The 13638-nt window shown below is 45.4% G+C and overlaps 1 protein-coding gene across 1 annotated transcript in view; it reads right to left on the reverse strand.

Annotated features, from left to right (window-relative positions):
* Positions 1–13638, reverse strand: part of LOC144108096 (calcium-activated chloride channel regulator 3A-1-like) — a 181069-nt gene that overhangs the window by 43110 nt on the left and 124321 nt on the right. Inside the window, exons 12-13 of the mRNA XM_077641377.1 lie at positions 2224–2500; positions 1425–1598 (exon numbers count right to left, since the gene is read on the reverse strand). Coding sequence (XP_077497503.1) covers positions 1425–1598; positions 2224–2500 — 451 coding nt within the window. The remainder of the gene's footprint in view (positions 1–1424; positions 1599–2223; positions 2501–13638) is intronic.

Raw genomic sequence — 13638 nt, forward strand, 5'->3', positions numbered from 1 at the left:
ACTTGGCAGTGCATAAAATGCGCTCGACAGCCGCTATTATCGGCTAGCAGAGGTGTGTTGCAAGCTTGAGAACCTGTTGCATATATTAAGGAGCCTAAATTAAATTTTAAAGGATAATGGCGTGAAGAAGACGACGTGAATTAACCGAAGAATAAAGAAGAGGAAGAAGAAGCATTCGGTGAGGTGGAGAGAGATGATTGTTGGAGAAGCATTCGGCGAGGTGGAGAAAGATGATTGGTGGAGAAGAGAAAAAGACGACGACAACCCTTACGTGGACTAACAGCGAGGCTATAAAAGGGCGAGTGAGAGCGAGGCACTGGGGGGAACAGCAGAGAAGCGGAGGCTCCGGCGGGTCAGGGACACATCGGCTGGAAGAGAGCGACGCCGGCTACTGCTCCTTTGAGCTCGCGTTCTACGACATCGCATCGTGGACTTCCTGCCGTGCCTGAGCCCGTTCCGGGTAGTCAACAGAGAACGCTACCACCTGCTATGGCCAGGGGTGTCTCCAGCGCTGTTGCCACCCATCCGGGTGGTGCCCCGACGCCAACAACACCGGCATCACCTCCACGGGCGCTTGGACCGGGAGCTTGTACGACACAGCCAGCGACGCCGCCAGCGACGCCAGCCCAAGCACGCCGAACGCAGCCTCGACGCCGGTTACGGGATCCACACAACGCCGCAGCTACACCGAACCAACCGTGAGCACGAACGCCGACCGCTAATAGTAGAACACTAGTAGTAGACGCTAGTAGCAGTGTGCCCGGGTCGCGTGTATTTATAGTCTTTGTGCTTTGTGTTTTTTGTTAGTTTTGTGTTCTAGTGTGTGTGCCACGTAGGGTGTATTAAATGTGCGTTTGTGTGGGTACACCCGTCGCCTAGTCCATTCTTTCGGTCCGAGTGTTCTCCGGCCGTGACAAAGTTATACAAAAGCAAAAGAGTATATCAGGCATACATGAGGAAAGCTGCGCACCAACAGAACAAAGAGGCTGTCTCAAGCAGCTGAAAACGAAGTTATATGAATCGTGACTATATAAATGACGTGCTAAGCGTTATCAATGACCTGCTGTTTGCGAAAGGTGTCATGGTTTCCCTGCAGGGCGATGCAGTCCGGAAGATCGTTCCAGAGGCGGATGGCACATGGGAGTGACGAGAAGTTGAAAACATGAGTGCTGCCGTAAATGCGAGCATAGCTGTAGTTAATATGTAATCTATGTGACAAGTAGGAGGGACGTTGTAGATGTGCTGGCGGTGAATCAGTGGCATGGACGTATTTGTGAAAGATAGATAAAAGGGCAATGTCACGACGAATTTGTAACGGATGGAGCGAAATTTCGATCTTTAGTTGGGATACACTGGAATGATAATTGTAATTTTGCGAAATGAAACGACAAGCGGGTAAATGTGCCGAGAACACGGAAGCTCACCGCTCATCCCATGAAGGAAAGACGTAGTGAAGAAAGTACCCAAGCCACCCAACGGCTTGGCCAGGCGAGTCGTTTCCTGGGTAGAGACCACCGCCATGACGGTGTACCGACCCCTGCCGGTGAACTGGGTGAAATAGCCACTGTAGGTGCCGTCGTTTTTGCCAACGTCGGGCACTGGAAAAAAAGTTTAAGAAAGGCAGATGATGACAGAAAGGAGCAAGCAAGCAAGCAAGCAAGAAAGCAGAGGAAGGAAGGAAGGAAGGAAGGAAGGAAGGAAGAGTGGAGGGAGGAAGCAGTCAAAGAAAGAAAGAAGAAAAAAAAGCGATATAGTAGAAGGAAGAATGAGAAGGGGGGGGGGGGCAAAAAAGACGCGAACACAGGAAACATCCACATAACAGACGTAACTGTGTTACTGATGGATCAGAAGATTCAGTGCTTTTTGTTATGCGAAAAATCCGCATCATGTGCCTCGTGCTTTTCAGATACTATCATTAGATAATTGACAGAAACGTTGGGCACCTAAGGAAGGCATTCGATAATCTCGCATTCTTCCCTTATCGCGGTTTGTAATATTTCGCTTGTAAAATATTCCGCTACAATTATTGATAAAGATTTGGTCGAGCTGTTTGGCAATACCTTCAACTTCCTTCTGTGGCGCACCAGAAACAAGGATGACAAAAACATGCGCAGAAAAAGGCCTGAGCACAGCCCTTGTTTAAAAGGCAAGTCCAGCTTTTTCACTGTTTGTGATACCCTGCAGAAGAGCGTCGAATGTTTATTACCATACACTGGTTCTTACTTTCTGCGTCGTCATAAAGGGGGATATTTATCGCGTGCGGAGTATCCCCCGGGCGGTAAACAGTGGCGACGACCACGGCGTCTACAACCGGCTTCGACCCCTTGGTGACCTTGGCGTAGATGACCGCTTTGTCGAACTTGTCCACGATCAAGTAGCTCATCTCGCAGGAGACTCGTATCACCTCTTCGTCTTTTCCTCTGCGTTTGGTCTCTGCCCGGACGTTGACCTCCACTGGGGACGGGCTGGGACTCGTCAGGCGTAGTGTCCAGTTTCCAACCTTGTGGGCAGGAAAAAGTGTCAGTGAGCCTTGGTAATGCTCCGCCACTAGACAGCCGCCATTCACTGCATTCAGAAAGCAGCTACGCGCTTGAACCAGCACTTACAAAAGGAGCAGATGTGGCGTAACGGTAATCAGAGCGCTAAAAGTTGGATACTTCTCCCAGCATTGATTTAAAGGCTGCGATTTTTATTTTGAGAGTGGAGAGTGCATGACGGTGGTGTGCTCAGGTACAGCAAACAACTTCATGCTCTCTTCTATTTCCAAACTAATGCTAGTGTCGATTAAAAAAAGGCAATTTCTTTGTCAAATGGGCTCCGGGAGAATTAATTCTTTGGGTAATTTTAAACTTGGGAAGATTTTTATAACGGTGCTTTCATCTGGACCTTTCATCCGGCACATTAGGTTCTCCCCTCGACAGGGCTGACGAAGAAAACGCCACACTAGCGTCACGTGAGGAAACTAGACATAGAAATACAAGGAAAATTGGCGGACACCGCCATCGAAAACTGCAAGGGCGGACATTCCAGTGCGAGGCCAGTACTTGCGTGGGCAATGAACGTAAGGTAGGTCAAGCAGGCTTGGACAAGGACAGCTATTCACAGGTGGCAGCAAAGACGTCTAGAGACAATAGAGACGAAGGAAACAAAAGAAATCCCAGACAGGAGGTCGGAGTCAGAGCCAACAGGTGGAGAGAAAGCGCCTTGGCAGTGTCCGGCAATTTTTTTTTATTTCTACTGCTAGTTTTCTTAGCATTGTATTCTCACCTGAGGATGATGTGGCATTTTCTTCGTCAACCCTGTCGAGGCGAGAACGTAATGTGGAACCTTTCCGCAATAAACGAACTTAAGAATAAAATAAACGAAGAATGAGAAATTATTCTTAACTGGTTCACTAACAATCTCTCCGTCAACATTCAGAAAATAAATACGCTGAATTTCGTTAAAGGCGAAAAGGTTAAATTAGAAGGATATTGCCTTGTACTTAAATTGTGTGCCACCACAAAGAGTAAATAATTTCAAAAATCTTGCTGCACACTGACTCTGACATGCACTGGAAAAATCAAATAAAACAGGTTTCCATAAGGTTAGCTTATAGATGCCGTATTTTATTGCAAGCGCGAGAATGTTTCAATTTTTCAATGCTTCGCATGCTCTACTTCGATTTTATAGAGATTTTATATTCAAAATCACCTCACTCTAGCAAACCACTCTAAGTCAACCTGTATTATGCCTTTTCACTAAATATACACTTTAAAGGTAGCCCAGACTATTCACCAAATCTTAGAAACGCACCCACTTCCCCAGAGCATAAAGACCTAAAAGGGAAACTAGATCAGCTTGTGCCAAACATTTTAACTTACTAGTATGCCGCAATGCTTACAGACAAATACTAATAGAGTTCAGCGGTGTTTTGATTTGGAATAGTATACCGGATGACATTAAACTCAAAACAATATTTGTGCAATCATTCAAAACATTCATGATGAATAAATGAAGTTATGGTGTTTTGTTTGTTTTTCTGAGGTTGTGTGTATTGTGTTACGCGTACTTTTTTTTTGTCGCTAAACTGTTGAGAATCTGACTTTTATTTTATGAACGCAATGTGTCCACTTCGCGTGCTGCATTTATAATGTAGATTATTGGGATGGACCCGGAACTAGCCTTCGGTTCTGTGTCGAGTAGCAATGTGCATAATGTACACTTGTAAATTCTTCTTTAAAATAAAACAAACGCTCCCATAGGAAGCTATAACAGGCTGCGGAAACCTGAAGTTGGGAGGGAGGGAGAGTGCCCATCAGATAAGAAAGTCAAGCAGGAATAAAGATTTCCAAACGGACTAAATAAACAGCGAAGTGCGTGCAAACCGGCGTTGGCAGAGGATATGGACGCGACGGTAATTATTTCAGTGGATGGGTGGGAGCAGAGATCTGCTGGTGGGTCATGCAGTAGCTTTTTTAGGGCCTCCGCGGGGACTTTAGCTGGCGGCGAAGAAGTAAGCGTACAATGGAGGCTGTTCCCAATAAAGCAGCCATTCGGAGGTCAAGGAAGAAAACTCTAAAAGAAGTTTATCACCAGGATCAGTTTTATAAACATACTAAGGGGTAGAAAGAGAGCGAATAGGTTAGAAACAGCACAGTGCTTCGAGGACGATGAATAGGCGTGTATGCTCTATGCGCGACGCAACTGAGGGATCTGGAAAATCCTCCGCTTATCAGGGGATATGCCTTGGAAGGGTGCAACAGAAAAGCAACGATAAAAAGAGGTAGGGGTACGTATGCCGATGCATCGAGGAACAAATTGAGAGAGATTAAGATCAACTTTCAAAGAACATGTCTGTGTATCACGAATAATTGATGGTAAAAGAACATTGATCCATGTTCTTTATTTATGAACCGCAGGCAAATGCAGGGCAATGAAGCAATGCTCTAATTAAGTGTCTCAATGGCGATATTAAACAGTTTCAAGGCGGTGCAGTTATAATCCTATTTTGGGGACTGATGGTCAAATCGATGATTTGGATGGATACAGAAATCAAACGAGAAGTTAATGCTAGACCTCTGCAAGCAGCCCAAACTAGTTGTCTTAAAATGAGAAGCTAAATGAGAGGAACAAATTGCGTAGGAATTCCGGAACATGCAAACGACCGTTGAATACTGCCTTATGTTGCAGGGAAGCTGTAAGAAGCTCGCAAAAATGGAAACAAACAAGGCGAGGGAGCACAGTCCGGGAACTGATAATAAACGTATTAGTCTGCAGATGGGATCCCCGATGATTGCAAAAATGCATAAAACACAAAAAGGGAACGGAAAATAAACGACGAACAAACAGCTCTGGTAGCACCATGCTTTGAAGAACCAATAGAGAATCGCCTGATGCAAAATTGGGATTATAAGCAGTTAGAACATCTCGTCAGCACGAAAGTCAAACATGTAAAAGTCGCAAAATGCTGGAAAAGAAAAAGGGAGACACGATAGTTGTGAAATAAGGAAACCAATGAGGCCCTCGGACAAGGATGAGAGGATTGGTAGCAACACAGACGCAAAGAAGGCGCAGTTATCTCAAGAGGAAATAGAAGAAAATGAGTATCTATCGACAAAAAAAAATCTAGGAATACTGGCCCTCGTATAGGGAAAGGTAAAGCAGTCGACCGATCGCAGGATAGTTGAAGTTGGCGATGCAACTAAAGGTGGTTCAAGAAAATTCTGGAACCGTATGAGCTGTCTGGGTAAAAAGAGTCAAAGAAAAACAGGAATGATTTCAGAATACCGAGAGAAAATGCTTAGAGGAGAGGAAATGCTTTTAGGGTAACGATGGTTGTAACTAGATTTAATTAAATATAGCTTGGTCATTTAGGAGCGACAATACGCCATGAGCGCAGCCTGTAGGGTCGCCACTGAAATCCCTCTCGCGGCCGATGCTGACAACAGCGGCGGGGTCCGCCGGCCGCGCTCCCCCGCGTTGGCAGGCGCTTGCCGGCCTCGTTGCCTGCTTGTCGCGGGCACCGTGGTTCTGGTTAGATGCTGAGAATTTATCTTAGTTTTTCCAGCATCGATTTTCTTAACGAGCATCAGGCGATCATCAACCTGCGTTCCAAGCTCATCACGCTATCGCCGGACGAAGCCATCCCTTCGATGACAATCATAGAACAGCATGTTGTTCTGAGTGTCCTAGATGAATAACTGAGAGTCCTGCCACGTCCAAGCGTAACTGACGCAAGACATCCTGCGTGACAGGCAAACAAGCCACCGGAGGACAACTTCATATCATCCGTAGACCAACGGACTGACGGAGCAACGAAACCAAACCATTGCTGACATACTCGCCATATATGTCGATGGCGAACACGAGACTTGGGACGTTATCCTCCTTTACTTTTTCTTTGCCTACAACAACGCAGTGCAGGAGACCACCCAGATGACGCCGTTTAGGCTTGTTCATGGCAGTGAGGCCACGACCACACTGGACGCCATGTTGCCCAAAGTTACCGAAGAAGAAAACGTTGACGCCGCCGAAGCCCGAAGATTTTCTCTGTTACGGATCAACATCAGAGGCCACAACCTAGGAAGATGGAACGCGGAATGCAAGCAAGGAGACCAAATCCGGGTTTAGACGCCCATTGGTTGCCGCGGAGTGAAAAAATTCACCCACCCACCCAACCGTTCGCCTGTCCGTAGGGCAGTGACGTAAGGATACATGTTCGGGACTAAAAGAACTCGTCAAGCGTATAAATGCAATACTTTATATTTAAGGAAATATGGTAAATTTAGAGATAATACCGTTATGCTTGTCGGTACGAATGAACCCTGCAATTTCAGAGGAACCGAAGAAAACATACAGGCAGCTTTCACTCTGCCAGGCTAAGGGGTACGGACAGCCATGGTCGAAAGTTTACAGGATGTGAATTCGCAGATTGGATTGTTGTCAGGAAGGCGAACTTGTTCCGACCAAACATGCTAAACACGGCGGAGGCGGCCGAATGCTTATGGTTTGCAGTTCACATGACAAGTCGCAAAAAAATATTTAGTTTTTCTTTGTCTCGCTAGCCAGTCTGCTCATATGAGTTCTAGAATGTGGAGGATGCGTGTCTCTTTATGATTCTATGCATTTAATTGGCCCGCCTTGCTTGATCGCGCAGAAATAAATGTTCTTCAGCAAAACTGCTTCCAACAAACTTTAGCTCATGACTGCACATAATATTCTATATTCTTATCTGCTTGTTTTCTTCCGGCAGTAAAGGAGCACTAGTGAAATGACAATGACTCTAAGCTCATGTTAAAACCAAGCTTTCGCGTAGCAAAGTCGAGAGACGGCAGAAATAGTAACATACGCTTCTCAAAGTGCCGCTCGTTATACAGCTGCTGCAGTCTCAAATTCAGTTGCACGTGGCCGACGTCTCGTCTCATCGATGACAGGTCTTGCTTATCGCTTCAGGACGTCATTTACTTCCAAGACTTTCTTTTAGTCTAACTCCATAGACCGGCCACTTTTTACAATAGCACAGTGCGAAAGAAACTGTCGAGAAAGATGAATGCTGCAGCACGTGCCTTTTTCGATATCCACAGCGCGAGAGAAATTGTCGAGGAGGAAAAAAAAAACGGAGGACAACCGCTGTTAGAGGCAGCAAGCATCACGAAAAAAGCCCACTCAGACATAATCTGGTGCAGTACGAATGAGTATTTATTACACAGAGCTGCAGCACCATGCCTTTTGGAGGCGCGTCTCTCATAGCCTGAGTCGCTTTGGGACGTTAAGCCCTTAAAAACCAAACTAAACCAAAACCTTTTTGAGGCGCCGAATATAGTAACACTGGTTCTGTTCAAACATATCTCGGTAAAGTTGTGATCGCAATGTCAGGCGCCTCGTGAAGGTTTCGAGCTTTTCCTGATTAAATTTATCCCCCAATTATCACATGACTTGAGTTCAGAGAGCGGGAACGTGTTAACGCAATAAATTGAAGAGTTAGCGATCCTAGAAAAACGCGACGACAGAGCTGATAAGACAATGCTCTGTAGCATTTCCGTCCGTGCTGTGTTTACCGACGTCCTATTATGCAATGGACCCTTATTTTCGAAATGTCTTTATCGGCGCAAAAGGTAGGCATTGTCGTCTGCGGTTACTCTGTATAAAAGGCGCTAACCTAGCATTGTGGGCTGCGGGTAGGCATCTGAGAGGTTTTAATATAAGCAAGCTGTTCTGTTGTTTTATTTTTAAGCAGCTTAATTCACTTTGTGCAATGAGCAATCTAAGCCGGATGTGAGTCGCTGAGCCCCGGCAGTGATTTTTACACTAGAAAGAGAAGTGCTTTGGCAACCAGAAAGTGCGTGAGCTAGTTAGAGGTCAGTGTGCCTGGCAGTTCACTGGTTAATATCAAATTCGGTGCGGACAGTGGGGCAAGCAGTGTGATGGAAATTCCAGTGTGCAAGAAGGGTATACGATTCAGGCAGCGTTTGATTATCTGCTCAAATCCAGTCTTTTCCCTCCCCACATTAATGGTACAATAATACATGCGAAAATAAGCCGTACGCATTTTCGCTCTGTTCACTCTGATCAGCAAAGTTTCCATGTTAAAGCGTAAGTGCACTGAAAAAAGTTTTTTCCCCATGAATACTCCCAATAGCTTAAGTCCATATTAACGAATCCTGTACTAATGAGGAATGGCTGTACGTATGAAATTATGGTTAATTTTTAGTTCTGTTGACAGAAGCAATTAATCTGTGTTATTTTGACAATGTGACTAATGAACTATATTTATCTTGCAAATTATGAAGATGATTGGAAGGATGTGTTGTATGGCAAAGCAGTTTGTTGGTTGAAGAATAGCGATTGGCTCTACCTGTCACAACTTTAAATAGCACACTGCAAGATGAGCCCTGCGAAGCTGGAAAAGATATGTTAGGAACAAAGACGACGGAAAACAACACTGCACAGAGCAGCAATTCTTGCTCCGTTGTCCTCGTCCATTAGCGCAGTTTCAGCATGCAAACCTATTACCGGTTCACACGACAGTACACTCGTATCAAGTTTTGTGAAATTTGCGCAACCATCAACAGTACAGAAAGCACAGTGTATGCATATCTGGTGCGTACTGTGCAGATAGCTTTCTACCTCATCGTAGCTTCGCCCCTCTATGTTTGTTACCTATCATTACCCACCACCTATGGCCCTATTTATGCCATTACCATGTGCTGCAAATCACCAAACACATTATGTACTCTTGCCCTGCTAGATTGTTCTGGCCCATTAAGTTGTTTCATCTAAATTGGCAAGCTTTTAGAAAACATTCCCGCAATAGCCAACTTGCTCTTGTTCTTCACGACATGCACGTTGACTGCAATATCTCCCTCGATGCTTTATTTCGTCGCTTTGAAAAAGCATGTTATTCGCTTATTTATGTATTGCTTTTTTGCCATGCTATTCAATAGCTTTAAACTGGATGCAAGCTTAAACAGCCAACCGTCGGCAGATTTCCCTTGCCAATTCTTAAGCCTTTTCCTGCAACCTTGGACGCCCCCCAAAGCATTGCCCTTGGGTCTCAGCTTTTTATTACCTGAATTATGATTTTCCCTTCAGTGTTTGTTACATGCCTTCACGGATGGCTATATGAGGTCTGCCATCTTGCAATAAATACCCGTGTCTTAGGTCTCCAAAACAACATTTTGCATGCTCTAGAATGGCCTGTTTGCTAATGTTACTAAGAATGCACTGATATTTTTTTATTATCATCAAAACTACATTTTGCATACTTATAAGGCCTTATCGAGAAAGGTATAATCACTGTATACTGGTTCAAACCCTCAGTCATTCATATGGCTCGCAATGTAGCATGGTCTCACCTCATAATCCTTATACGCCCTCACACAACCTAGGATATTTACACCATAGCATGCACTTAGCATCGCCGTCTTCCAAGTTACTTGCGTTCAGACGCCCGGTGTGGCATCACCTTGGGAGTTCTAATGGCACATGACATAAAATGTAACTTAACTAAAATCCTAGACCCGCTGCGGTGGCTCAGTGGTTAGCGCGCTCGACTACTGATCCGGAGTTCCCGGGCTCGAATCCGACAGCGGCGGCTTCGTTTTTATGGAGGCAAAACGGTAAGGCGAACGTGTGATGTTCGATGTCTGTGCACGTTAAAGATCCCCAGGTGGACGAAATTATTCCGGAGCCCTCCACTATGGCAACTCTTTCTTCCTTTCTTCACTCGCTCCTTCATCCCTTCCCTTACGGCGCGGTTCAGGTGTCCGCCGATATATGAGAGATACTGCGCTATTTCGTTCCTAGAATGAGTTCTGACCTCAGCTCTTGTTTTATTTTCTCAGACTTTTGTTGAAGCTCCAGTGTCACAGCACCGAAGGTGAATCTTGAATGCCGTCACATAACCAAAAAATCTGTTCTGACTCTTGGTTCCTTCTGCACTAGCCGCATAAGTACTTTTGTGCCTCAGCTCATGCCACTCCAATTCAAGATTGATTTTTGTTTTGAATTTTTGTTTTTTTTTGCTGGAATGTCCTTCCACCTCACAAAGCTTACTAACCTCTTGACCTTTGAGCTGGTCAGTGCAGAAATCCACGCAGTAAAATGTTCATCCACTGATTAAACTAATCCCCCCAGGGTAGAGAGTATTTGTAATGAGGGAGTAATTACTCCTTAAAATCCAACCATGTGCAGCCATAAGGCAACAAAAAAGAGCTACAAAGCTTTCCTTTGTAGCTGTATGGCTGTGCTTGGATGCTAATGGTTAATTACTTCTTATTAGTAAATTACAAACTCATCAAGTTCCTACTTGACACATCATATCAAAGCTCACCAGTCAAGTATTGTCATTTAGTACTGTTGACGTATAATTAATGTTAAAATAAATTGTTCTTGAAGTGCTTAATTGCTTGCTCAGCTCGGCAAAACAATACAATGTTCTCTTATGCGTAAGAACTTTTCTCACAATCTATTTCAAGTAAGTTTTGTCGGACGGTATACAGGGGCATTTATGTTAACTTGCACACCGTGTACAAGCTAGGTCTAGCCAGCAGACCTCATGCACTTTAAAGCTAAGCATGCATTATTGTGCCTATCTATGTCAGATTTTTCTTGGTGTTTCTTCTTACCGTCTCTTCAGCTAAGCAACACACCGCCTTCATAATGTGGCTCATCACAACATAGCTCAGTGAGAATGCTACGAATGCATATTTATTGTGTGACTTTTATTTATTCAGGGTAGTGTTAACAGGGCCATTTGTTCATCTTAAACACAAAAGCCGTCAACTTCAAATTGCAGCCAAGGGACATCAGTAAAGACAAAAGCTATCACTGCTTTTCTGCTTTTTTTTCGGCATTCTTCGGCCTACTTTGAATTGGTCTTTTCAAAATTTCTGATACCTATCGATGCCTCGGTTAATATCGTTCTTTGAAAACCAGACTGTCAGTGAAGTAGGTATATTTTGCTGAAGATGTTGATAGTAAGCAACTAATAGCGCACTCTAAAACTGAAGACGTGTGGAGTGGTTTACACATCAGTTAATAGTTAGCAGTGTTCAATTTCACTGACCAGATTGGAAACTGGTCGCCTTTACATCCTGTCTGTCTGCGTTTTACTAATGAGTGAAAATAACTCTTAAACGTTGCTTTGAAGTTGTATCACAGAACATACGCATATATGCCTGTCACATACTTTAATGTCTGTTTTTATTTCATTTTATTGTGCGACATCATAGCTATTGTACTGTAAATCCATTGTTACAAATTCTGCTTGTGATGTTGGTGTTGGCTCGAAATAATCACATTATATGGTCATAGTCAGACAGGTTCTTCCTAACTCTTGCACGCTCCTCCCGACGAAGCCGGACCACCACAGAATGAACAATGCGGGAGAATTTACATTATTTACATTTTTGGGCCCTTTTCTGCCGTCGGGATGCGGCCTCTCGTCTCGGCAACCACGACCCGTCAGTCCCGTCCTTCTTGTTCGTCTCTCCTCTCTTCCCGGTCCTCCTTTCCAGCTTCCCCTCTCTCGTCCTTGCTTTCCCGCTGCTCCCTTCGGTCGGCTCCTTGTGAAGGCATCTTCAGCTGGTTCCCGGCGTTACGGAGGTGGCACGCAGACCTTGAAGTTATCGGGCAACACCCTTCTCCGGCGTATTTCGCAGGGGCCGGCATCTCGCCCCGCCTCACCCCCCCCCCCCCCCCTTACATCCCTTTATCCCTTCCCCTGGTCACCAAGAGTGATGCCCTAAGGGCCAACATACGTCGGGACCAGTACCCCCCCTCCCCTGAATAACCCATAGCATCAACCACCACCATCTCGCCCCGGCCGTCAACCGCGTAGTCGGCGCCAACTGCCGCCAACCTCGGTCAGTGCACGCGGCCATTTCTTGGGCGCGCGGATCGCCGGCGCGTACACGCACATAACCGGGGCGTCCTTGTGGCTGCCGTTCATCTTCGGGCCTTCGCCGTCCGCCAGGCTCCGGCTTCCGGCCCCCTTTCACGCCGCTCTGGGGTGTCTCCCATCCGTCGTCCGAGCCGCGCGAACCTCTACAAAAACCACCGCTTGTTTCACTCGCGTTCGGGGCGAGCCAGCACATGCCCGACAGTCATCGTATCCTGTTTCCCTGACTATACAAATTATTCTTTCCCAGCCTAAGCCAGGAGCCGTTGCCATGTAAACCCCCCAAATTGGTTCTTGCATTTCCTCTACCTTTAATCCAGTTTACTGGCTTCCATATCTCGTTGTGTTTACAGTAATGAGAAAGGCATGTGCAGACGTTTATGGAAGACAAAGGCACCGACTTTGTTTTGCATTCACAGCGACATTGAGAATGCTTTATAGTTGCACATAGTATATGCCAGCTTGTTTTGCACATGGCAACAATGACATGGTCTTCAGCAGAACTTCCCGTACTTGTTTTCAATGCTGTAGTCTGGCTTGTGCAACGGCAATATGAGCTCATGAAGGAATGCTAAATGACTACCTGATGGCCAGCTGGCACTGCAGGTGCAGAAGAAAGCCTTGCACTATAGCCAAGTGATGCACGCCTAAGCCCCTTTGCAGCCACACAGCGCTATTTATATTTTGGCCTTAATAATGGCCTGAAAAACAACAAAGAATAAGTGACTATTGTTTCATTGTCACTGTTATGTGAAATGCAGAACTGCTTTAATTACAACTGATTTTACCTTGTCCAGATGGCTAGAAACGTCATCATTTCCCATGTGCATTTGCATTTGTGTTTTACAGCAGTGTGCTAAAATGTGAATTTTAATGCATGCAAATCGTCGACCGTTGTGAAAACAAAGCGATCGAATTAATCGATTGCGATGTGATGCGTTTTTCGGTCTCTTGGGTAGAAATAGTCCACATGTCGTTTCCCACAGCATCACTTCAGATGATCAAGCTCTCCTGCGATGTTGCAAAGTTTTGTCACGAATCGGTTCGCGGCCGTTGGAGTCGGCCGCACCGGGATCCATGCCATATCGCAGCCGACCACGATTATACCTTCGACGAAAATCCCACAAAAAAAATTGTCGGTGGTTTAGCTCTGGTTAACCCAAGTCGAATTGCGGAAGCTTCGTTTTCTCGGCACGTCGTCTACGCAGCGTTTCATTCCGACGCTCTCGAGAATTCAAAGCGGTATCTTCCGCAGT

This window comes from Amblyomma americanum, chromosome 10 (assembly GCF_052857255.1).
Source record: "Amblyomma americanum isolate KBUSLIRL-KWMA chromosome 10, ASM5285725v1, whole genome shotgun sequence".
Classification (NCBI taxonomy): Eukaryota; Metazoa; Arthropoda; class Arachnida; order Ixodida; family Ixodidae; genus Amblyomma; species Amblyomma americanum.